At 45.3% G+C, this 25,527-nt stretch overlaps 1 protein-coding gene across 5 annotated transcripts in view; it reads left to right on the top strand.

Annotated features, from left to right (window-relative positions):
* Dzank1 (double zinc ribbon and ankyrin repeat domains 1) overlaps positions 1 to 22,710 on the top strand; it is a 50,525-nt gene extending 27,815 nt beyond the window's left edge. For 3 of the 5 annotated variants that reach the window (XM_042276385.2, XM_042276386.2, XM_076570770.1), the window contains exons 11-21: positions 2,226 to 2,351; positions 3,553 to 3,717; positions 4,852 to 5,059; positions 9,574 to 9,677; positions 10,178 to 10,252; positions 10,883 to 10,979; positions 11,415 to 11,512; positions 14,265 to 14,387; positions 14,812 to 14,939; positions 17,791 to 17,865; positions 18,256 to 22,710. In XM_042276385.2, coding sequence (XP_042132319.1) covers positions 2,226 to 2,351; positions 3,553 to 3,717; positions 4,852 to 5,059; positions 9,574 to 9,677; positions 10,178 to 10,252; positions 10,883 to 10,979; positions 11,415 to 11,512; positions 14,265 to 14,387; positions 14,812 to 14,939; positions 17,791 to 17,865; positions 18,256 to 18,421 — 1,365 coding nt within the window. In that variant the 3' untranslated portion in view covers positions 18,422 to 22,710. The remainder of the gene's footprint in view (positions 1 to 2,225; positions 2,352 to 3,552; positions 3,718 to 4,851; positions 5,060 to 9,573; positions 9,678 to 10,177; positions 10,253 to 10,882; positions 10,980 to 11,414; positions 11,513 to 14,264; positions 14,388 to 14,811; positions 14,940 to 17,790; positions 17,866 to 18,255) is intronic. The other 2 variants (XM_006984468.4, XM_076570771.1) reach the window with 1 other exon arrangement.
* Positions 22,711 to 25,527: the final 2,817 nt, after the last annotated feature.

Below are 25,527 nucleotides of genomic sequence, written 5' to 3'. Positions count from 1 at the left end.
AAGCCCAGAGAGAGAAACTTGAGGAAGAGAACTTGACCCTGCCTGTGCTGAGCATTCCTTTGTACTCACTTGGCATTCACCCAAACCCACTACAGACCTGTGGGGATGCTGCCGAGGGACCGTGTGAAATACTGAACAAGAGGCTGTAAATTCAGTTGGCCTGGGCTCAGTGATGACACCTATCTCACAGGTTGTGTGAGTTGACATAAGGTTGCAGGCGAGTTCTTGGAACAGTTCCTGCACAGACAGTCACAGAACTGCCACTTTTACCACCATCCCCATTTGGAAAGTGAGAAGCTGTCACATTACGCAATGAATAAGCAGCACGAGCCAAGATTCTAACCCAGGTCTACCTAACAGTTTCAGAAATTCCTCAAGAAACCACCATTTCCATCTCCACAATAAAAGAATTCCTTTCATAACTAGAATACTGGAGCCAGGGACCAGAGAGAGGAACTGAGTCTTGAAACTGTACTTTATTTAGAAATCTGGCAATCTGGGAAGCCAGGGAACCTCCCTCAGTCTGCTCTCCCCATCCCAGCTGACATACTTTACGGGGAATCTGAAGAGAAGCAGCGACTCATTGCAAAGGTTTTCTCTCTGGTCCTCAGCAGCCTCACCTCTGGCAGGCGTTGGTGCTTGCCTCCTGGTGGTGTACTTCTCTCCCTGTTGCTCCGAGTACTTTCCCCTCATTATTGTCTCTGTGTAGTAAAGGTTCACATAGTCCCAGTGATGTAGTCCTCCTTCCTCCCACAGAGCCTTCTGGAGATCCCTGTATTTAAGGCTAGCTCCAAACAAGCAAGCGGTTAGCAGCTGGCAGGTGTCCATGCTGGACTACGTCCAGTGTGGAGCTGCGGGTTCTGTCCTACAGTATGAAGTACAAATGTGCTCTTGCTTTTTTTAATTTTATGATTTATTTTATATATATATGGGTGTTTTGTCTGCATGTATTCCTGTGCACCTCTTGTGTGTCTCATGCCCTCAGAGGTCAGAAGAGAGTGTCAGATCCCCTGGAACTAGAGTTACAGACAGTTGTGAACTACCATATGGGTGCTGGGAATCAAGCCCAGATCCTCTGAAAGGGTGACAAAGTTCTCTTAGCCACAGGGCCATCTTTCCAGCCCCTAAATGTGGTCTTACAATGTAGAATAAAAGTGGCCCTTTCCTCACCCTATCATTCCCATGCCCAGGCTGAAGAATAAATCAACGATTCCCTAGGGCAGAGGGGAGAAGATAAGTCCCAGTCATGACCCTATGTGGCTCAACTTGGTTTATCAGTAATGTTCTAGTAATACTAGTTGGCTCACTCAACACGTGATACCAATGATAAAGGGGGATATGGAGATGTGGGAGACTCCATTTTCATTGACTTCCTATGATTTGCAGCAAGGAATGTGAACTTAAAAATTTATGAATCTGGGTCAGGCTTAGTGACACATACCTTTAATCCCTGTTCTCAGGAGGCAGAGACAGGGGAATCTCTGTGAATTCAAGGCCAGCTTGGTCTACATAGTGAGTTCCAGGACAGCTAGGACTATGTAGAGAGAGACCTGTCTCAAAAAAGCAAACAAAAATAGGTGAATCTATCATACTTTTACCCATTTTGTCAAAAGAAAAGTGGGGCGGGTGGAGGATTGTAGCACGAATCTTAATTGGTCATATTAATAAAAATAAACTCAGAGCCAGATATTGGGGTGAACGCTGGAAGAGAAGCAGAACAAGCCACAGCCACCTCACCTTGCCAGTTCCTCAGCTGATCCTGTTTCCTCAAACTGGAAGCCTCTGAGTCCTCATCCAAAATGAATCTCAGCTGAACTGCTGCTCAAAAACCTGAAAGCTTAACCAGCACTAGTTCCTGGTCCTCACACCTTATAAACCTTTCTGCTTTCTGCCACCACTTCCTGAGATTAAAGGCGTGAGTCACCATGCCTGGCTGTTTCCAGTGTGGCTTTGAACTCACAGAGATCCAGAGGGATCTCTGCCTCCCAAGTGATAGGATTAAAGGTGTGAGTGCCACCATTTTCTGGCCTCTATGTCTGTCTAGTGGCTGTTCTGTTCTCTGACCCCAGATAAATTTATTAGGGTGCACGATATATTGGGGAACACAATATCACCACAGAGGATAGTTCCAGTTTCTGTTGTTTGGGCTTTTGTTCGCTTATTTGGATGGAGTGGGAACTGGAGAACATAGTTGTGACTCTGACTGTCAATGCTGCTTTGTCCAGCCATGGCTGTGCAATGGAAATGAAGTCCTTCGCCCGCCTACTCGGAATGGGGAGACCATTTCCTGCTCCAGATGTGGCTGCCAGAACAACTGGGAGGCGTCCTTCTGCGACTGGTGTGGATCTGCGGTAGGCATCTAAAGACTGAGCCTCGTCACCAGGCAGTGGTAGCGCACACCTTTAATCCCAGCACTTAGGAGATAGAGGCAGGCAGATCTCTGTGAGTTCAAGGCCTGCCTGGTCTACAGAGCAAGCTTCAGGACTGCCAGAGCTACACAAACAAACCCTTTAATGAAAAAACAGCAACAAAGACCAATTCCTTTGTTCTGGGCACCCTGGAGAGCTAAGGTCTCCCCATGGCCTTGCAGGAGATCCTTCCTATGGTTTCTGTATCAAAATTTTGGAGGTAGAAATAATAGTTTCATAGGCTGGAACTGAGAAGCCCTTCTCACTGACACTTGATTTGCATTTTTTTAGGTTAACCCTTTTCACTAATTTACTGACCACTGTAATTTATTCTTTGAATGGAGTTTGCCTATTTTTTAATCAAGTATTTATTTATGTTTATGTTTACTTGATACCGCATGTGAGTAACAAAAGAGTGAGTGGCTGTCTCCTTCATCTCAGCCCGCAGCACCTCTGCTCAGAAGCACGCCTGCTCCTGAGACCCCAGGTTCTCTCAGGTCCCCACTGAACTGGCACTTACTGACCCACTCTTTCCACCTGGCAGTATACCTTGCTTCCTGTGGCTTCACAAGCCATCGTCTATAATAGAGACTATATATGCACATACCATGGTTTAATTTAGGCAATCTCTCCCCCTGCTGGACACTTATTTCCTCTAGGCTGCCACTGCTGGGCTGGAAAGATGGGTCAGGGTGGAAGCACTTTCCACCAAACCTGAAGATGCCTTAAGCAGACTCTCTTGGATATCTTACATTATGAATTCAATTCTTGGGATCCACCTGGTGGAAAGAAACAACCAACTCTCCAAAGTTGTCTTCTGACCTCCACAGAGGCACTGTAGTACACACACACACACACACACACACACACACACACACACGCACGCACGCACGCACGCACGCACACATGCACAAAATAAATTTAAAATGTAATTTTTAAACACCTATAATACTACAAAAGATAACCTGGGATATATTTCTTGAAGTGCTTGTCCATGTGTAAGAGAAAGTCTAGAGGTAGAAGAACTGTTAGGTCAGAGGGCAGGAGCATATGTTATTTTGATGACTAGAGACTATATGGCGTGAGACTAGTTTGCGTGAGCAAGTTAAAACTCTAAAATCATAAAAATATTTCTATTCTCTAGCTTGGCATTTCTAGCAGCTACTCTGTCTGCCCAAAATGTGGGGCCAACAATCATCTGTCTGCCCGATTCTGTGGCACCTGTGGTATTTATGTGAAGTCCATCGCAAGATTTAGAATGAACAACAGCTTGGCCCTGGTTGCTGGGGGACATCGCCCATTTTCTGAGGTAAGGCCTGCATGCTGCATGGTGGTAAGAACTGTTGCCAGGTTTAACTGGCTTTGTGTCCCCTGCCCTATGAATCAGTCCAGGAGACCAGAACCAAAATATGTAGACATTGCACATGGACTTTGAACTAGGTATGTAAATAAATTCAATTTAGGTTTTAAACTCTTGAATGCGCCGGGCAGTGGTGCCATAAGCCTTTAATCCTAGCACTTGGGAGGCAGAGACAGGCGGATCTCTGTGAGTTAGAAGACAGCCTGGTCTACAGAGCGAGATCCAGGACAGCTAAGACTTACACAGAGAAACCCTGTCTCAAAAAATCAAAACCAAAAAGAAATTAAACTTTTGAATGATTTCTTCAAAAATTACATATTTATGCAAGTTCTAGGGTAAAACTCGAGCCTAGTGTAGAAAGAAAAACCTTGCTTCAAAAAAAAAAAATGAGGAAACTAACATGGCATTGTTCTGATGGAGACTTATGTCTGATAGCATCTACGAGGCAGTGGACACAGTGGTCCGGAGAGAAGGAGCTTTCTCTGCGTGCGGCAGAGTGGACTGCTCTTGCGTTTTCCTGGTAGCAGTCCAAGAACCTTCCTCCCTGCCCTGATCCATCAGCTCTGTAAGGTGTCTTAGACATTTTCTTCTCTCTGACAGGAAGTTGATCCTAATAAATATAGAAACATGCATTGTCTGCCATGTGAACGCTGTCCTTTTAGATGCAGTGACACCATACAGCCACACAGCTTTCCGCAGTGATTTTCTTAGGTCCGTCAAAGAAATGTGCATTCTCAGCCGTTGATTGTGGTTGCGCAGTAAAGACTGTGTTCCATTACATCATAGAACTGAGAGGGTAGATGTCTTCCAGGCCCAGGCAGGATAGAAGAAGCATCATTAATTGGCTGAACTAGGAACAATAAATGACCAAGGGGAGGGGCTGCCTTCATGGATCAAGGTAGGAGTTGCTGGGAAAGACAGGAGCAAGGAAGATAAACAGTGGAGGCAAGAACCCTGCCCCAAACCCCAACAAATACCTTTAGTTGGGTGTTTTTTATTCTGATTTAAATTGTATTCTGTGGTTGGAGATGGGGTTAGTTGAATTAGACTCTAATCTTCAAGTGTATTCTCCCTTGCCCATAGCCCCGATCTGCCTGGCAGTCCCTAAGTGTCCCTTTGCCCACTTCTGCTTTTGGGTCTAAGAAGGACACGGGCACACAGACCTCGGGCCTGTTCTACCCATCTGGCAAGCTCCTGGCAAAGAAGGAGCTGGAGGCAGCTTCTCACAGGCAGAGGCAGGAGAAGATGAGTGACCACAGGCCAGTCCTCACAGCCGTCAGCCCAGGAAGAGGTAAGGGGGGGGCACCTACTCCTGGCAGGAGGAACCCCTCTCTCTCTGGAGAACCTCCCCTGTTTCCCTCCCTTTTAGATTTATTTTCATGGATGAGAAATATGTTCCTTTTTCTTTGTTCAAGTCACTCTTGGTATGAACAGTAGCTTTTCCTGAGACTTTTACTCCTCCAGTACTCTAACTCCTGGCCTGCTGTCTGCTCCACCAGTCTCATGGTGCATGTGGGTTCATTCTGCTGTGTAGACAGGCTTTTAGTCAGTGTCCTCATCGCCGCCTGTCATTATGGCTTTTTAGTGCATAAAACTCACGTAGCATACAATTCACTATTTTAACTATGTTTAAGTGTGCGATTGAAGGACATCAAGCACATTCATTAATGATCGTACACAGCCATCGTCACCCTCTCCAGGAGTGAGCACAGTCATCAGTCCAGTAGCGAGCTTGTGCTTCTCAAATGGTCACCGCCCACACCCTTCCCCTGTATGCCCTCTCCTTATGCCAGGGTGCCTGTCAGCCACTGCCCTGCCTGTCTGTGGCCTTGCCACTTCTTGACGTTTCTCTGGCCCTTCTGCCACTTAGTGGCCGAGAGAAGAGAGAGAGAGAGAGAGAGAGAGAGAGAGAGAGAGAGAGAGAGAGAGAGAGAGAGAGAGAGAGAGAACTGCGCGGGGCGGGGGGGGGGGGCCTTTATTTCTGGGAGAGAGGGACATCTATAGGATCTGCAATCTAACACCTTGAACACGTTTATAATGGCTGCTCTGGAGTTTTGTTAAAGCCCCAACTTGCAGTTGCTGTCAGAGGCAGTTTTTCTCACCTGACTTTTGTGTTGGTTTGTTTTGTTTTGAGACAGGGTTTATCTATGTAGCCCTGGCTGTCTTCTCTGTAGACCAGGCTGGCCTCAAACTCAGAGATCCTCCTGCCTGTGCCTCCCAAGTGCTGGGATTAAGGCTTATGCCACCACCACGTGGCTCTCACCTGCCCTTTATTCTTTTTTTTTTTTTTTTTTTGAAATTAGGGAAATAAAACCTTTTATTTTTTTAAGGTTTATTTATTATATATATAGTGTTCTGTCTGCATGTGTCCCTGCAGGCCAGAAGAGGGCGCCAGATATCATTACAGATGGTTGTGAGCCACCATGTGGTTGCCGGGAATTGAACTCATGACCTCTGGAAGAGCAGCTAGTGCTCTTAACCGCTGAGCCATCTCTCCAGCCCTGCCCTTTATTCTTATGTTTTAGTTGAACTTTCCTCTTTCATAATTTTTTGTTGTTTTTTTTTTACATTTTTTAATTTATTCTCTCATATATTACATTCTGATCACAGTTTCCCCTCTCTCGTTCCATTCCCAGTCCCTCCAACACTTCCCCACCCCACACCTCCCACTCCCAATCCATTCCTCCTCTGTTTCCCCTCAGAAAAGGACAGGCCTCCCCTGGGATAGAAACCAAACACGTCATATCAAGTTGCAGTTAAGACTAGGCATCTCCCCTCATATTAAGGCTGGACGAGGCAACCCAGTGGGAGGAAAGGGTCCCAGCAGCAGGTAACAGTTTGAGACTGTTTAAAATCTCCAGCACTGGAGATTTTAAATAATTGATTATTTCAACTCTAGTCTGGTTTCCCCTCCAGGCTTGTTATTGCTATTTGCACATTTCTCTGCCTAGCAGCTAGCCCAGTCTTCCTGGTGAACTGTAGTTCGTCCTGCTGTGTGAAGCCTCTGAGGCTGCACTTTAGGGGGTACACCCTTGGCTTGCACTCTGTGGCCTAGGAAGATGGTGGTTCGGGTGGTTTTGGAAGGCTCCCTCCCTCCCTCCCCCTCCCCTTCTCCCTCCCCCTCCCTTCCCTTTCCCTTTCCTCCCCCCTCCCTCCCGGACCACTCCCACCATTGAGTTTTAATCACTGCTAGTTTTGTCATTTTATTGTTTTCAGCCATGTTCTAGGTCATCATCAATCCTTTCACTGATCTAATTAAACGTGGGGTCTTTTACAGCAGTATTTTCACAGGTCAGTACTTGAATAATTTTCTGACTTCAGAAGGGCTCTAATCAGCTGTTTTCTCCCCTCCACCCCCCGGTTCTATATAAAGTGGCCAACCTATGCTGTAGCTCTTACCTGACCTGTAGTGAACTCACCAGAATTGTGATGCTCCCGCTTCCTTCTTTAGGTGCTGGTATTGAACTCAGGGCCTTGTGCATGCTAGGCAAACACTCCGCCACTGAACTAAATGCCCAGCCCCTTATAATTGCCTGGCATCATCCCCCTCCATTGTTCTGAGTTTGAACTCTTCCACACTCTGTTAAAATGAAGTCAGTTCCTTTGGGAAGAGCTTCTGAACTCTCTGCTTCTTGGCCCTCTTTCCGCCTTGGGCAGAAATATGTTCGGGCATGGACATTGGTACTCTTCTTTCAGAATGATATTCATCCCAGGGAATATAGCAATCATATATGGTTTTCTGTTGTTACCTCTCTCAAAATGGACCTTTGATAAATGAACCAAGAATAGGTGATCTGGGTACCCAGTATCAACAATACATCAGATCAAGGTAGAGCCTCCATCCTGTGAGCAATGGCTGGACAGGAACAGGGAGAACACCTTGTGACCACACTTGCCAAGAACTTAGGCTATGCACTAGGCAGTTGGGGCAGGATGAGAAATAGGGAAGTCCTGTTTATTCTGAGAAGATAGTGAGGTGGAACTTAGAACCAAGAATGACAGGACTGTGTTCCTGACTGTGCATACCTGGACTGGAGTTTCCATCATATTTGGCAAGAGGGAGGTGGATTTCTATTCAGACACCACCCACTTACTATTCTGAGTTTCAGTACATTTTCTTCATTAAATACTTTAGAAACACTTCCAGAGAATTTAGATCATTGATTGTTTTGAGGTTTACTTATTTTATGTGTGTGAGTGTTTGCCTGCATATATGTGTCTGCATTACATGTGTGCTGGTGCCTGCCATAGAGGTCAGAAGAGGGCATCAAATCCCCTGGAACTGCGGGGCGGGGGCAGCTCCCACCTTTTCCAGGGTTCTTATGAGGAGGAGAGAGGGATAAGAAAATATTAGATAGAAAGATAACAAAGAGGAGAACGACAGAAACACAGGATAGCTTTGGGAGGGCCTGGGTCAATACCCAATGGCCTTTTCCATTTATTCAAAAGGGCTTTATATAACAAAGCTCCAAAGGGTGGAGCAAAAGACCTCCCCCTTGCTAGATCAAAGCACACCACACAGCCAAGTGTAGACCCTTCCAAAGACCTGGGAACCACGCCTGTGGCCAAATCATTCCCTTATGCAGCGCTGCTGGGTAGAGCAAGCTCAGATTCTCAGACCCTGAGTAAGTTCTCACTAGGAAACCTCTGTGGGTCTCCACAGAAATAGTTAATGATATTTGTGAGCCACCATGTGAGTCCTGGATATCAAATCCAGATCCTCTGTGAGAAGCAAGTGTTCTAACCACTGAGCAACCTCTCCAGCCTTTCAAAACTGGTTTCTCTGGGGAAAGGGAGCGCCAAGATCCTCAGGCTGTCATCATAGTGGCCTCCCAGCTCTACCTTGCTCCCCAAGTTTCCCTACTAGGAGTTAGAACTCAGCCACAGTTTGATTGACTCTTATAGACTTGAGTGTGGCATTAGCCCTAAGGAGATCATCTACAATCGTTTCCAGAAAGATTCCTAATATCCCTGCTGTCCTCAAGAGGAAGAGGCTGTTTTCTGTCTCTTGGAATCTTGATGGTCACTTGCTGGCCAGTGGAACAAGATAGATAAGATGCCATGACAGTTCTGACCTTAAGCTTTAAGAAGGACGAAGGTCAGTGTGCTTGCTAGAAGGTCAGTACCAGATAAAGAAATTCGCTGTGTGTTTCTGGATGAAAGAGACCTGCTAGAGGAGAACAAGGGTACTGTGTACCAACAAACTCAGTCATTTAATGAACCCACATAGCTAAGAGAAAAGAAGGGCTAAATCTTCCTGTCAGTACCTGACTGGCTCTGCCATCTCAGCTGAGATCCCACCCCAGTCTGCTTCTCCTTGTCGAGCGCCTCCAGTCTGGGCAGAAAGGTGGGAGCCCACTCAGTCTCTCTCCCACATGTGAGGAACCAAACAAAACCGCTCTGATTTCTAATTCAAATGCGTTTAAACCCCTATGTAGACTAGAAAGGGCACCAGAAACTTTCTGGAGTAGTAGAAATGTTCTGGATGTTGACTGGGATGAACACAGTTGTTAAACCATTCATTTAAGACAGTGTAATTTATGCGTGAGATAGAATAATGTAAGAATAAAAGGCTTCACTTGCAGCAATCAAGGCACATTCTTTTGAAGTGATGATCTGTGATAATCGTGTGTGCCAGCCTGGGGGTGGTTGTAGCACCTACTTTAGTATGTACTTGAGGTTCTGTAAGGAAAACCCAACAGCTGGCCAAGGAAAATAACCTGAGAATGTATGTTCCACGCTTGCTTCTTTCTTTCTTAAATGTGGAAGAATTATCCATGTGTTTGGGGTTCTCTCCCTTTCTAGGCTACTGGAGAAAACAGTTGGATCACATCTCTGCTCACCTCAGATCCTATGCTCAGAACAACCCTGATTTTCGGGCCTTGATTGCAGAACCCAGGATGGGAAAGGTGGGTAAGATGAAGCTACCACTCAGAGCATCCCTGGGATCCAGCTTCCCCAAGACTTTGCTTGTTCATTTTGCTGCCCTGTTTATATTTGTTCTGCAGCTTACAGAGAAAGCTGCTCACTCCTGAGCTCCTCTATTGACTAGCTGCCCCACCCCCCACTCACCAGGACACCTTTTCAAAAATAATGACACAGCCATATAGCTGACTGAAGGAAGTCTCTTGAAGAAAATATAAATTTGGATCTTGTTCTTATTCAGTCTGAGAACCTCTGCCCTGGATTGAAGTATTTAGTTCCTTTATAATTAGGAATATAGGTCAGTTGGTTTTTGAGTCTGCTTCTTTGTTCTTTGTTTCCTATTTATCCCATTTCTCCTTTTCTTTCTCTATTCTAACCTTTTTTGTGATTATTATTTTATTAAGTATAGAGTATAACATCTCAGAATTCCTAGGTATTTAGTCCTACACCACAGTTGAGACTATTCTTTACATTTCTTTAAAAGCTTGTCTCTGCTACTGTCCATGAAGACGGCTACGAAGTTAGCATCAGGCTGAACTACATTCAAGTCTCCAACAAGGTATGTAATCCTTTAGAGGCTATTCACAAATTGATTGTACTATTGGCCGGCAGTTTACAGGAATACTTTTGTGTAATGACTAGAAAGGAAAAGTTTCAAACAGTAAGAAACCTGACCTAGACAAGGAATTCCAGGGGACTATATAACTAGCTGTGCTAACTACCAGAGAGACCCACTCTCCAGCCCAGAGGATGTGGTAGGAACAGGAATTGCCACCCGCCCCCCTGCTTTGGTGCTCTTTGGGGTGGTTTACAACTCACTGAAATGATTATATGCCTGGGATACAATGAATTTGGAAAAACACTAACACAAAATGTTTACTGAGTTCACCTTGACTTATTTGTTTTCTACAAAATAAACCACTTGGAAGGCTGAGGCATGAGGATCTCAAAGTAAAGGCCAGAGCAAGTTCAGGGCCATCTGGGACAACTTTGTGAGACACTGTCTTAAAAGTAGAAAGCGCCCTAGAGATATAGCTGAGTGGTAGAGGGCTTGCCTACCGTGTGCAGGGTTCCCAGCCTCAGGCTGCACTGTTAGTGTCCCTCCTGAGGAACAGGCTAGCAGTAGATATCTCTGTTGAGACATGGCAGCCCCATCATTAGTGATGCTTGGAATGTTTTCATTGGCCAGAACCTGTACATCAACAAGTCGGTGAGTCTCAGTGACCACTTTCTGAGCAGTGTCACCGAAGGTGGCAATGGGCTGTATGACAGCAGGTCCAGCTTGGGTGAGTTATACCCTTCTGGTGAGTTTTTGATAATTAACCAAGAACACATAGAGTGGGCAAAGATTGATAGGACTTGTATAAAATTTGAAGCTAAGTCACAAATCTCAACATGTTCCAGGCAGTTTATTTGTCTGGTTTCTCTGGAGTTGGGATATGACTTTTGAAGTCCTTCACAGGGCTTGGGAGGTTTATTTGCTGTAGCTGGCGGGAGGTATACACGTTCTTTATAACCTAAATTAAAATCCCTTATTTTCACGGCTCCACATTTTCTGGTTCCCGGAGGGGTGGTCAAGGGTCCCACCTGCCAGGTTTAATAAAGATTTCTAGAAAATCCATTTTGTCCTTTATGGCTTTTGAGGCACATGACCAAAGTGCCTCCTCACGTGTGGGAAGTAAAGCAGGGTCATTTTGGTCTCCAACTCTTTGTCACTTCAGTGAGTGCCTATAGCCAGAGCGCCTCAGACACCCCCGAAAGTGTCAAGATGAAGAATCTCAAGGCCAAAAGCTTCTACAGAAACCCAGAGATGCCTACGGTAGGTGCACTTCTTGGCCTCCCTAGCTCTTCCGCAGCCCGTTGCATCAGTGTTTATTTGGACATTTTGTAATGGAATGCTTTCTCATTTTCTCCTCCTTTTTAAACAATAGTGTTGTTTATTTTGTGGCAAATTTCTCAAGATGGCGAACTAGGACTATTTTTAAAGTCTCATCAGTTTCCTGGATCATCTCTGTTTCCTCTGGGGTCAGTTCTGAGTGCTCATCTTTCTCTGTCTTGTATTTGGTTTGGCTGGATACATGATGATCCTTCATTGTCTCATCACTTAACAAATGAAGGGCTAGTCGGATCATCACTGGTGCCTGGCAAGGGTGTCCAGTGTGAGCTCCAAGCATGAATAGGTTTGTGAGTTGAAGTCCCTTTGTGGGTGGGTGCTTATGGATGGGTTTCTTTGTTACTGTTGCACTGCTGTGAAGATACACCGTGACCCAGGCAGCTTATAAAAGAAAGAATTTAACTGGGGGCTTGCTTACAGTTGTAGAGAGCTAGTCCATGATCATCATGTCAGAGAGCATGGTGGCAGGCAGGCATGGTACTGGAGAAATAAGTAAGAGTTCACACATCTGATCTGCACATTGCAGACAGAGAGAAAGACACTGGACCTGCCATGGGAGCCTATGGGGGCCATTCTCTTTCAAACCACCACAGTGGGATTCCCCAGAGTTACTGGGCAGGAGAATCGTTAGGGTCTCCTGGGCTGCCGATGTAGAAGGTCTTTCCTCTGGGGGCAAGGGTGTTAATGGTGTGATGTGCTCGTGTATATTTCAGTTCTGCATGAAGCTGTGTTTGTTCTCTTCCTCTTCTACCCTCCCTTGTGACTGTGCTCTGCCCTTCACCCATCAGAAGCCTTTGCTGGGTAGATCATGTGATTTCTAGAAAATAGTAATGGGTTTAGACAGAAAGCATGGTTTTCCTACCCTCGCAGAGGAGCGGAGGGGTCGGGTGCCAGCTGTCTCGGCCATTCACAGTCTTGCCTGCAGCCTGAACCCAGTAGCTACCCTCCTTACTGACTGACTTAGAATCTGAGTGTTCAGCTAGAGAGAAAACACTCAGATCTCTGGGTCTCAGGTTGTTTTTTGTTTGTTTGTTTGTTTGTTTGTTTGTTTGTTTGTTTGTTTTGCTTTGCTTTCATCTACTTTAGTCTTCTTTGAAATCCCTCAAAATCACTAGTCTGCCAACAGTGGGCACCTCTTCAGGATTTCCTTCAGCTTTAAGGTTTTCTCTTTTAAAATACATGCCATGAACAATCCCGAAGGGAGCTTTGGAGAGAGGGACCGAGTGCCCCACTGCCCTCCCCAGCCTGCCTGTCTCTGGCCCTCTTGGGCTGCAGCACAGAGGACAACTGTGAGGAACAGCAAGCCAGACATAGAGATGGGCGTGTGTGGTGCTCCCCTCCTCCCTGGGTTCTGCCAGGTCCTTGGGCTTCCACGGTGGGCATGCTCTAACGCCCTTGCTTGCATCTCAGTTGCTCTGAAGGCAGGGACTGTTCTTTGCATTTGCATGTGACTCCTGCAACACAGGCCTCACATGCACTAGTAAATTTGGGGGGAAGATTTTATGATGGTTGCTTGTGCTCCCCACTGTCCCCCAGTTTGAACTAGTGAGTATAAGAGAAGTATAGAGTTCCCCAAACTAATAGTTTACAGTGCCTTGTTAGTCTGTGTGTGACCCAGATCTCCCGCTGCTGTGTGCCTCTGCTTTCTCATTTGCACTTACCAGCTCCAGCATTCATTCGCTATGTAGTGATTATTTTGAGCATACCCGGATGTGTCCTCCAGACAGAGGATGTTGTCGTTCTAATTCATTTTCCCATAAGGAACAGAATTCACTGTGACTAGGTACCATACCCAAGACCATGCTGGGGTTTTTCTAACTAGGATACAGTACCTTGTTCCAAGAAGCTCACCAGAGAGGTGGGGTGGCAAATGAGGGGTGACATAGCCTGAACCCCATATCTTCTGAAAGGCTTAGCAGCCCAGGAAGGCAGGGGGAGTAGGTTTTGTAAACACTTTTACAAAGGGCAGTCGGGGTCTCTGTGATCACCCAAGGCGTGCCTGAGGACTGGTGGCAGAAGCATGCTAAAGCAAAGTGCGTGCTTGGGGCCTACTTCCTTCAGTCTCCTAGTATTGGAAAACCTTTTTATATAGAAAATGATACTGAAGACAGAAAAAGGTAAATTTCATAGCATCTTGAAAACATAAATTCTTCAGATGTCTATGGACCGATGAAAGTATTTTTTTCCTATGCAAGAGATAGGCTCCATTGCTTGGGTGAATGTGTGGTCTGTCTTATTGGGCTGGCCTCAAGCGCTTTAGTAAGCCTGCAGAGTGGATTCTAGGTTTCACACCCTAGCTGCTCTTCCTGGAGATATTCATTACAAAACTAGCAAAGTTTCTGAGGTTTCATGAGGTCTCTTGTGTGCCTCCTTGCCCTTGATTGTATAAAATAATGTCAAGGCAGTGTCCTTACCTACAACAGGGCTTGGGAGTTGAGCACAGATTACACGTTACAGTTACACATGTATGTATGCCTGTACTCCTGCATATGGAAGACTGTGTGCACACAAAAACACTCAGAGAAACACACACACACACACACACACTCGCACACATACACTCATCCTTGTTGTTCACTACTAAACTGGGAGAAGGCTTGTGCCTCGAGCATGGGGGCTGGGACCCTGCAACACAGACACACAGAGGCGCTGAAGACCACGTTCTGTCATTCCACAGCCTGAAAACAGACTCCTGCTGGAGGAAGTTGGCCCCACAGGGAAAGGAAGACTGTCTGTGCTGGAGCAGCTGCTAGATGAAGTGAGTGCCTGCAGAACGGGCCTCTCTGCAGGGATCAGCCTGGTTTGTGCCTGCTGCCTGTTAACTAAACTCTGCATGCAAATGGGGTCAGTGACTGGTCAAGGGATTTAGACTCGATGTTCCTCTGCCGGTTTTGATGGCAAGGAATCATATAGACAAGCACATGTGGACCCAAGTGATGTCCACGAGCTGCACAGAATGTGGCCACGTTTACTTTCCGCCTGCTTTCCTAACAAAGCAAGGTGGCTGGGTGCTTGCCCTTCCCCATATGGGGAAAAGTCTTTATAAACATCTGGGGGCTTGACAGCTGTGTTCATGAGATTGCTCATTCTCCTTCCCATTGATTTATACTCAAGTTCATGCCATCATCCCTGTCTAGGACATTTGTCATTCATGGTGGGATGGCAGTTGGGCAATGTTGAGTTCAGGGGTTTGTGGCAAGTTTGTCCCTTTCCGTGACCCACAGGGAGCAGACCCTAACTGTTGTGATAGTCAAGGTCGACCTGCTATTACCGTGGCTGTTGTGAATAGACATCATGAAGCCATTCCAGTTCTCGCTCAGAGAGGAGCAGACCTCGACCAGCAGTGGGGACCGTAAGTGAAACGTTGAAGGGACAACAGGGCACCCTGTTGTGACTAGGTATAGCTCACGGGATTCTGTCACCGTAGAATCAGTCCATGCAAGTGCCCTGTTCAATTAGAACCCCGTAGAACTTAATGGGGGCTTAATGGGGGTGTTTTCCAAAGCTGGGTGCTTTACTTACTTTGTTATTCCTGTAATAAAAAGCAACTTAAGGGAGAAAGGGTCTGACTGGGCTTACAGTTCTGGAGGGATGTAGTCCAAAATGGCAGCAGGCAGGGAAGGCATGGTCAGGACCAGGAGGTTCAGTGCTCACGTTGTATCTACACTCAGGAATAAGAAGTGGGACAGGGCTATAAAACATCCAAGCCCATCCCCAGGGACCTTCCCCTAGTGAATCTCCACCTCCTAAAAGTTCTACAACCTTCTAGAACAATGACTCAGGGGACAGTTCTTATTGAAATCACAACACTGAGTGAAACAAATTTTAAGATACTCTCTTGGGTTGCCTAACTTAATTTTTTTTTAATCAGGGTTTCTCTGTGTAGCCCTAGCTGTCCTGAAACTCTGTAGATCAGGCTGGCCTCAAACTCGGAGATCCACCTGCTTCCCAAGAGCTGGGATTAAAAGCATGTGCTTTATAGATGGTAATGCTTTTGCTAATTTAATTTAATTAATTAAATTAATTTGTTCTTTTTGTGTACTTTTTATTTAGGCATGGCCAACCTAAAACTTGCTAATGTAGACCATCTGGCCTTGAATTTGCAATCCTTCTGTCTTTGCTTCCTGAGTGCTGGGATTATAGGTGTATGCTACCACATCCAATGTGAACTTGTGCTTTTCTGGATCTAGTGAATCTTTAACTCTTAGGATATTGGGCAAAGTTTTTGTCATGATCCAAACTGTTAAGACCTATACCACGTAAAGCGAGGTCTCAGAGTATCCTTGTGAAAATCTATGAAGTTAATGCAGAAAGAGAGCATTACAAGCTGCCTGCGGGTGCTGACCCTGGTGGGGAGGAGCTGGCGAGTTCACCACACAGTCTCTTGGTCCCTTGGCTTCCCCATCTGAGGATGGAGAGGTTCTATGTAAAGTTACTTTTCATCCAACCTGAGTGCCATCTTGACTCACACCCTAATCCCTATCTGCAATTCTGTTGTCTGCCTCCAAATTTGGAAACTGGGTTCAGAAGTTCCCAGAGTATGTATCATTTGTGGCAATGCTCATCTCTGGATGAGATGTCCAAGTAGAAATCTCCAAAGATGCTACAGGTATCTAGATCTCTTGCCTCCTGGACTCTCACAGACAAGTTCAAGACCTGGCTTAGTGAGATGTGTTGTTGGATATTCCGGCCACTGCAGAGGAGGGAGCAGAATTCCCATAGCTTTACCTCTATTATCTGTTCCAATTTTTCCTCTGTTTTTATTCAAAATATATTCCTTATGTCTACCGCTCATTTTGGTTTTTTATTCTTTCAAATAGTCGTGTGTGCTTGTAGAATTTGTCACCGCACACCTGCAGTCTCAGCACTTAGGTGGCTGTGGCAGGGGGAGCCGAAGTTTGAGGCCAGACAGGGCTATAACAACAGGAGCCTGTTTTCTGAGTGCATTTTTATAATATTTCCCATAAGACACTATATCAGAAGACACTGCTCCCTTTCAGTTTTAGTTTGTAGCAGAATATTTGATATATAGTTATAAAACATTGTTGACTTGAGTTTTCTTAAGGTTTACATTGACTGTGCTACCACCCTCTTCATTTTCTCACACCTTTGTATCATTTTCTTGATGGTGAAATGATGCTATTTGCTTATGCATGTTTTTTTTTAATAAGGACTCACTGTATAGTCCTGGCTGACCTTGAATTCACAAAGATCCACCTGCCCCTGCATTGAGTATTGGGATCCAAGGTGGTATACCACCGTACCCCGAGATGCTATTTGCTTTATAATATATTTTATATTTTTATAGTTCAGACGAGCTTTTCATAGCATTTAAGCATGATGCCTTGTGGTTGATATGCAAGTCACTTTTTGAATGATTCTTTAGTAAGTCCTGGATTCATGAACTCTCAGTCCAACTGAGAGTCTGAAGCTACTCTGGACATAGAGCAGTTGCCATTTTAATGTGGCCTTCCTTAGTTTCCTTATATACTTCATAAGCATGCCACAGTGCCACAGTGACACGGGGCACATGGGATTTCACTGCTGGTATACTAAGGCATGCGCTTGGTTATGTCCGTCCAGCTGACTGCTGCAATAGTACCACTGCAGGTCCACTGAATCCCAGCATTGTGATTGTGCCTGTCCATCTGAACGGTGTGACATGCCACTTCACTGCAGGTCCACTGAATCCCAGCATTGTGGTTGTGCCTGTCCATCTGAACGGTGTGACATGCCACTCCACTGCATTATCAAGGTTGCCCTAAACAGTGTTTAACTTATAGGTGGGAGACTTGGGGAAGAAAGCCAGCCAGGCTGGAGGCCACCTTTCTAGTAGTTTCCAGGAAAGGGAAGCAGACTTGCCCCCAGAGAGCCAGATGCTACTAAATCTAGCTCAAATATGTTCATCTAAAAAGCGTAACCCTTTCAACATGGCCTCTGCCGTGCAGCTGGGCTCAGTGCCTCCAAGGAATCATGTCACGTTCCCTCCATTCTTCTACTCTTAGACATCAGCCATTCAGACCCCTGGCTTTCCTGCACAGAGAGGCTTGGCAAGTTGTTCCTTAGCCAACCAGAGTTAGGGCCAGCAAGATGATCCAGCAGGTAAAGGTACCTGTCACCAAACCCGAGGACCTGAGTTTAGTCCCTTTTCATTTTCCTGATAACACTAAAGATTTACCCAGAATTTTTCCCCCCACAAATAGGTTCAGAAATACAGCTCTTCATGAAGCATCTCTACTTGGCCTGGAAGGAAGGGAGAGCATCGCCATTTTACTGGGGTATGTTCAAAGGCTTACACCACTGAGGATCCCAGTGACATCTCTGCTGACATTCAGTGGTGGTAGACAGGCCCTACCTTCTGAACTGTACCCATAGTGTCAGGGAAGGCCACTATCACACAATGAGTGTTACCCTCATTGAACATGGTTATAGGTCTTTGATACAGTTGGAACCAATGACCAGGACAGGCAATTGAATATTTGAAATCACATGGTCCCTTAAAAGGTAGAGTCACTCTGAGAGTTGAAGCCATAGTGGTCTTTTGGGGACATGTTTGGGGAGGTAGGACCAGGATGTACCTACATTGGCCTCTGTGGCAAGGAATAGTCAAGCCCTGAGAGTCATATGCCTGAGGGCCTTGAGTGACTGTTTCTCCACCTCCTTCACAGGTGCAATGCAAACATCCAGAAGAAGAACACAAGAGGCCAGACAGCATATGACATCGCTCTTGAGATTGGAGATGACCCCACCATTTCGCTCTTGGCCGCTAAATTCAGCCAAGGTCTTGAAGACCAACTTTCCCCGTCTGGGAACCACACCCTAGGTGACAATTAGATCTGAGGTATTCACAAGGCTGCAGACAGACTACCCAGCTATAACTGGTCTTACTTTTGGAATGTGTATTTAAATGTAAGAATTAGGGTTGAAAGGAACTTATAAGATTTGTGAGTGTGTGTGTGTGTCTGTGTGTGTGTGTGTCTGTGTGTATGTGTCTGTGTGTGTATGTCTGTGTGTGTGTGTGTGTGTGTGTGTAAGCGCGTGCGTGCACGCATGTACTGTGGTAGAAGGGATTGAACCTAGGCAAGGCTAGGCAAGTGTTGTACCACTGTGCTATATTCCTAGCCTTCTTTATTTTGAACTCATAAAGTTGCTCAGTCTGGCCTTGAACTCACTCTGTAACATAGAAAGGCCTTGAATAACTTGGGATCTTCCCACCTCAGCCTCCCAAGTAGCTGAGAGTACATACAGGCTGGGACCAGCAGACCCAGCTTTTTTTCTTTCCTTTTTTTCTTTCCTTTTTTTTTAAAAGTGGTATAACTACCCAATACCACATATCCCTTGGGTTATGGTAAGATTAACATATGCTTTTTAATGTTTTATTTTCTGTTTTGTTATTGTTTTTTGTTTTTTTGAGACAGGTTCTCACTATACAGCCATGGCCAGACTAGAATTTGCTATGTAGACCAGGCTGTCCTTGAACTCATGGAGAGCTGTCTCTGTCTCCCAAATGCTGAAATTAAAGGCATGTGCCACTATGTCCAGACACCTTTTGATGTTTTATTGATAATTTTGAAGTTTGGTTTTTAATTTTTGTTTTTCTTCTTTATTGTTGTTTTTGAGACAGGGTCTCATGTGTCCTGTCCTTGAACTTGCTATGTAGTTGAGTTTGACCTTGAACTTCTGATCCCGCTCCCTCCACCTCCTGAGTACTGGGATCACAGACTTGTACCACTACATTAGATTTTATGTGGTACAGGGGATTGAACCCAGGGCTTCATGCATGCTAACCAAATACTCTACCAACTGAAGTGTGCTCCCAACCCAGTTACCAATTTTTCAATAGATAGTAGTTACATGTAGTTCAAAGTCAGAAAGTATAAAGTACTACATAGTAAAGCTCTTCTCATCCAGATTCTTCAGCCACTGCTTCACGCTTAGAGTCAGCCATGTCTCTGTAGGGTGATACAACCTTATGTAATCACATGTGTATGTGTACACAAGGAGTATAGCACGTATATATCCTCCCCTGCTTTTATTGGACGTATATATATACAGCTTAATCAAATAGTTTATAAGAACTCATAGTGGAATGACTGTCCTTATCTTAGCAGAAAACACAGTGTGTGTGAAAGGCCTCTTCCCAGGATTCAGAACTAGATGACCCTGTCTCATGCTCCCTCAGGCTGGACTCAGTCCATCCAGCCTCTTCTCCCTCCACCCCGCAGTTCTCCCTGCATGCTGGTGACCCCTCACCCACAGCAGAGAGGTGCCTGAAAACAATTGTATTTGGATGCGAGCTTTACAGATGGCTCTTTCCTTCCTACAAAGGGGACTTCGCAGAAGTATGCTCCTAGGAATGGGTTCCATATCAGTGTATCTTAGATTCTGCTAAGTCTGCTGAAAGCAAGACTACACTTATTCAGCATGACATTGTGTTAATTGCTGTTCCTCTTCCCTCAGCTCATGTCCTCACCCTTGATGTGATGTTCAGGACATCCATCAGGGGAGGAGAGCCCCTGTCTGTAGGAGACCTGGGGCACTTCCTACAGATATGTGGGCATCTGGGAAGTGGCATCAGATGCTTCTGTGACTGCAGTCTTACAGGTGTTTGGTTTTCTACCTTCCTGGGCAAAAAGAGTAGCACTTGGCCCCTCCTTTGGAGGAAACTTTACATTGTATCGGAGCATTGTGTGTGGGCCTCCAGCCGCTCTAGCTCTCCTTTTTATTTAAGGATAGTATATGAGTCTGCTTGGACAGAGAGGGTGGCTGCCATCTTGCCTGCCTCTCTGTATAACAGGTGACACAGTTGGTCACAATCAGTGTCCCAATAGTAATTATGACCCCACAGTCCTCAGAGCTACTTTTGCCAGCAGTCACTCTACAAATCCTGATGACCAACTTGAAACCAAAATGCTCTGCCTAGATATCTGTTCTGCGTATGTCCCTGGAAAACACACGGGGGTGGTTTAAAGTCCCCGATCTTTTGCAGAGGTGCTGTAAGAAAGCATGTCTGAACACCGGGGAACTCTTCCCGCTCAGACACACATGCTGGCACACTCATGGAGTTGGCATAACTTAGATACAGCACTGGGGGAGCATGGGCAGAGAGTGGCAAGAGAAGACCGAGAAGTTAGGCCTGCTGAAGGGGTTGGAATGTTATGGTAATGGCATGGATATGATTCTTGGTACATACAAAAGAGGGTATGTGGGCAGAGAATGATAAGTCCAGTCTAGCAGAGAGAGGTTCGGTAGCCATGCGTGAGTGGAAGATAGTGGAGGCCAGTTGATGGGATGGAATGTTCTCTTGTGGAGTGGTCATCTGAAGGATGGACTTGCATAGTTCAAGAGAGGAGCCTCTGTCCAGCAGGAAACTCCCCCCGACTGGTGTCTGTCTAGGGCATTAGTGCACTCAGAGGAGTCTCGAGTTCTTCACTGATTGGTGAGGGCAGGCCAACTGATAGGACATTCTCCACAGCCTACACTGTCTGATGTCATGTAAATTCATGGCGCAGTGAGCTGGCTCCTGCTGGAAGACAGAATGCAGCCCTTTCCCTACAAAAAGTCCCTGAAGGCCTCAGCAAGCTTCAGGGGCTGATGCCCTTGACCACTCCCAGAGTCCTCCATCTTTAGCAAAGTTGGCACTCACTAACAGCAGATGAATTGTCTCCTGCACCCACTAAAGTAAAGCACTCCATTGTTTTTAATCTGTTCCTATTTGCCCCAGTCTGGATCTTGCCATCTCCAGGTCTCTGTATCTATTATAAGAACCCAGGAGGAGCTGTAGGTTATCTTAGTTGGCAGCATGCAGTCTGTAGGTTTGAATTAGATTCACCCAAAGTGATGAGCCAAAATAATATCCACAAAAATGGATTTTCAAGTCTGAGAGTCTGAAAACTGTCTAGGCAGTCAGTCCAGCTTTTGTACATAGATCAACAGCAGTGACCACAAGCCTTCCCTGTGCTCTAGATCCATTGAATGCAAATCTTTTTAAAGTGTAGACAGCACCTAGACCAGCTCATCCGCCATGTACCATTGGTACCCTGTTGGGAATGAGGCTGCACCTTCCTGCCTACCTGGGTCATCTGCATGACAGACAGCAGAGTTGGTGATCCCTTGCATATCCTCAAGGTTAGCATGTTGAAAGAGGATTTTTGGTTGTGTCTTATCCTGTGACGTGTCAGTATAAGTAGTCTGTTTCCCTTCAGGAAGCTTCTTCAGTGACGTGACCATATGGGTTGTTTCTGTGTTATGTTCCTGATGGCCAAAGTCCTGGATGTGTCTTTTCATTTCAAAGTGGTTTGACCACAGAGTTGAACAAGTCTTGAAGTTCACCTAAGAGAATGGGTGAGAATAGGGGAGTCCCCATAAACCTGTAAGAAGTGTGGGTTGGGTTAGTAAGATGTCTTTCAGTGGTTGAAGGCAGGTCTTTGAAGGCCTTGCAGGATCACATTCTCTTTTGCTTCCTGGTGATGCAGTGAATGATTTTGTCTTGGTATGATGTATTGTCTTGCCATGTGCCCAATGGCATGGAACCAAATGATCATGAACTCAAAAGTTCAAAACTGTGAGCCAACACAAACCTTTTTGTTTATAAGTTGATTGTCTTGGTGATGTGTTATAGTGATAAAAAGCTGACCAGCACAGTGTTGTACCTGCATGCCTACACACCCAACGTCCATGCCTGAGACTGTAAGTCTTATGTTTAATTATAGTTCCTGGCACAGGTGGGTTCTTAGGAAAGTTGTGAAAATTCACTTTATGGTTTTTTGAATGGTCAATGAGCCTAAAGGACAGCTTTGCAAAATAGATATCTTGGCTATTAAGTTTGGAAAACACTTATTTTCTGATATAAGGTTGTGCTCAAAATGCAAATATGTATGTCAGCAAATTTCTAGAATGAGCTGATATCTTGGTTGTATGGGTTTATGTGCTGTGAGATTAGAAATGCTGGTGCGGGTTTTGCCTCCTAGACATGTGTACAGTCAAGATGGACATTCAGGACTCAGCAGAATGACTCACTGCCTATCCTGTGCAGACAAGTAACTACTTCATAAAACATTTCATGTGTGTTATAAGAAATTAAAGCAACAGAAAATCTAAATAAAGGAAAAATTCCTGAACTATCACATTCTTAGAGTGTCAGTTTTTTCAAGGTTTCTGCGCATGGACTATTTTAAGTAACTAGTTTTGTTAGAGAATATCTATTTCCTTATAAAATATTATGATTTTAAAAAAAGATGTGTGTGTGTTTGTGTGTGTGTGCTTGTGGTATCTGAGTGTATGCAGGTGTGTGGGGTGGTTCACATTCCTGTGTATGCTCACGAAGACCAGCAGAGGGCACCAGGTGTCCTCCATCACTCTGCCTCTTCCTCTGAAACAGGGCCTCTTCTTGACTTCAGGGCTCATGTCTCAGCTAAGCCGGAAGCAAGCAAACTTGAGCCTCAGCTGGGGTTGCAGGTGTTTGTGGGAAACTCCTGGCTTGTTAAACGGATGCTGCAATCAGAACTCCATTCTTCCTGATTACAGAGCAGGCTCTCTTAACCCCTGAACCACTTCTCCAACCCTAATATTCTGGTTTTGATTGGTATGCGTTTTGGTTTCTTTTCTGGTTGCTGCAATAAAATATCCTGACAAAGCCAGTTTAGCTCATATGTGGCAAGAGCTTGAGGGAATGGGTCATGGCACACCCGTAATCAGGAACAAAGAGCTCACTTTGTCCACTCTTCTGTAGTCCAGGATCCCTGCTTAGGGAATAGTGCCACCCACAGTGGGTTTGTTTTTCCACCTCAAATTAGCACAATCTAGACAATCCCCACCATCGCATGCCCACAGTCAAACCTGATGTAGACAGAGCCTCACTGAGATGCTTCCCAGGTTAACAGTTAAAACTAACCATCATAAGCTGGGCGGTGGTGGCGCACGCCTTTAATCCCAGCACTCGGGAGGCAGAGCCAAGCAGATCTCTGTGAGTTTGAGGCCAGCCTGGGCTACCAAGTGAGTTCCAGGAAAAGCGCAAAGCTACACAAGAGAAACCCTGTCTCGAAAAACCAAAAAAAAAAAAAAAACAAAAAAAAAAAACTAACCATCATAATCTACCAAGAAATAATGCTACTTGCTGTTTTAAAAAAGGATTATACAAAAAAAAAAAAAAAGATTATACCACCTGCTTCTATGTGCTTCCTTCCTTGAATTCCTTAAAATCAAGGAAATAAAAACAATCTTTATTTTTAGTGCATGCCTAAAAATAAAGAATAGAATAAAATGTGATCTCAGCATGTGAGGATTTGCTGTGACCTTGGAAGAGAAAGAGGGAACTAAGCAAATACCAGTCGACCTGTGTTTGTCTGTCTAGTGGACTGTGAGGCCGCTCTAGGATACCCAACTTAAAATGACAGCCAGCTTCATGTACCTTTGGAATTTCAGCCTTGACTGAACTGCCTGTGACTTTGACCATCACTCCCTTCCTTTGAAGCGAAGTTGAACACTACTCTATGAAGGGTTAAGTTACAACACAAATATTCAGATCACAAAAATATTAATGTATCAACTTAGTGGTACTAGGGATCAAATTCAGGGCCCTTCTTGTGGGAGGCAAGTGCTCTACCACTGAGCTACATCACTGGCCTTTCAAAGATTGTTTTTTTCCGGAGCTGAGGACCGAACCCAGGGCCTTGCGCTCGCTAGGCAGGTGCTCTACCACTGAGCTAAATCCCCAACCCCAAAGATGTTTTTAAAATGAGACCTGGACAAATGGCACCCAGACACGAGACTTGTTTGCATCATGGACAAGCCTCGGTCAAAGGTCTGAAAAAGGCTAATAGCTGCTTCCCACGTTTCTCATATTTCATATTTAAAAGTTGTGAAATGGGGGTGGTGCCGGGGAATGACTCAGTGGGTGAGAGCACTGGCTGCCTAAGCATGAGGATCTGAGGGGGGGGGGGTGTAGTGTATGTAGGTGTGGCTGTGCAGAAGCCAGAGGAGGACGTATCAAGCATCCTGATCTGTGTATCATTCTTTCATCTTATTCCATGACACAGATCTCTTCACTGAACATCTCCAGTTGTTTTTTGGCCTCTGCCTCTCCAGCACTGGGATTCAAGGTGTGTGCCACCACACCTTGCTCAATTTGGATTTTTAAAAACCCTAGTTCAGGGCCATTTTTGAAGGTCTGGCACAGAAGTATATCCAAAATAATCCATAGCCCAAGCCAATGTGAGTGAATAATCATGTTTATGCTAGTCTAGGACAAAGAAACTGCTGTAGGAATTGGGTTTAAAAAAAAAAAAACATAAAGAAAACCACAATCTGAAGCCGGGCGGTGGTGGTGTACGCCTTTAATCCCAGCACTCGGGAGGCAGAGCCAGGCGGATCTCTGTGAGTTCGAGGCCAGCCTGGGCTACCAAGTGAGTTGCAGGAAAGGCGCAAAGCTACACAGAGAAACCCTGTCTCGAAAAACCAAAAAAAAAAAAAAAAAAAGAAAAAAGAAAACCACAATCTGAATGAATATGGATCCTAAAAAAATGCATTTGTGTCAGGTGGTGGTGGTGCATACCTTTAATCCCAGCGCTCAGGAGGCAGAGGCAGGCAGATAGATCTCTGTGAGTTCAAGGCCAGCCTGGTCTACAGAGCGAGTTCCAGGACTGCTGGGGCTATATAAAGAAACCTTGTCTTGAAAAACTAAAATAAAAATAAAAATTAAAAAGATGCATTTGCATGCTGTTTGGGATAAAATTGTGGTAAATAACTCACGTTGACTGCCTCAACCTAATGTTATGCAAATTTGGACATAAACTTACATCATTCATGGGGACGATACGGCATGCACCTGTGTCCACAGTTTCACTTTGGGCAAGTCTGGGTAAAAGGTAACCTTTTTTCATCACTTTGGACCCCCACCCCAAAATGCTTTGAACAAAAAAACTCACTAGCTAGCAAACCTA

Source organism: Peromyscus maniculatus, chromosome 4, assembly GCF_049852395.1.
Source record: "Peromyscus maniculatus bairdii isolate BWxNUB_F1_BW_parent chromosome 4, HU_Pman_BW_mat_3.1, whole genome shotgun sequence".
Taxonomy (NCBI): domain Eukaryota; kingdom Metazoa; phylum Chordata; class Mammalia; order Rodentia; family Cricetidae; genus Peromyscus; species Peromyscus maniculatus.
This window is presented reverse-complemented; position numbering and strand designations above follow the sequence as displayed.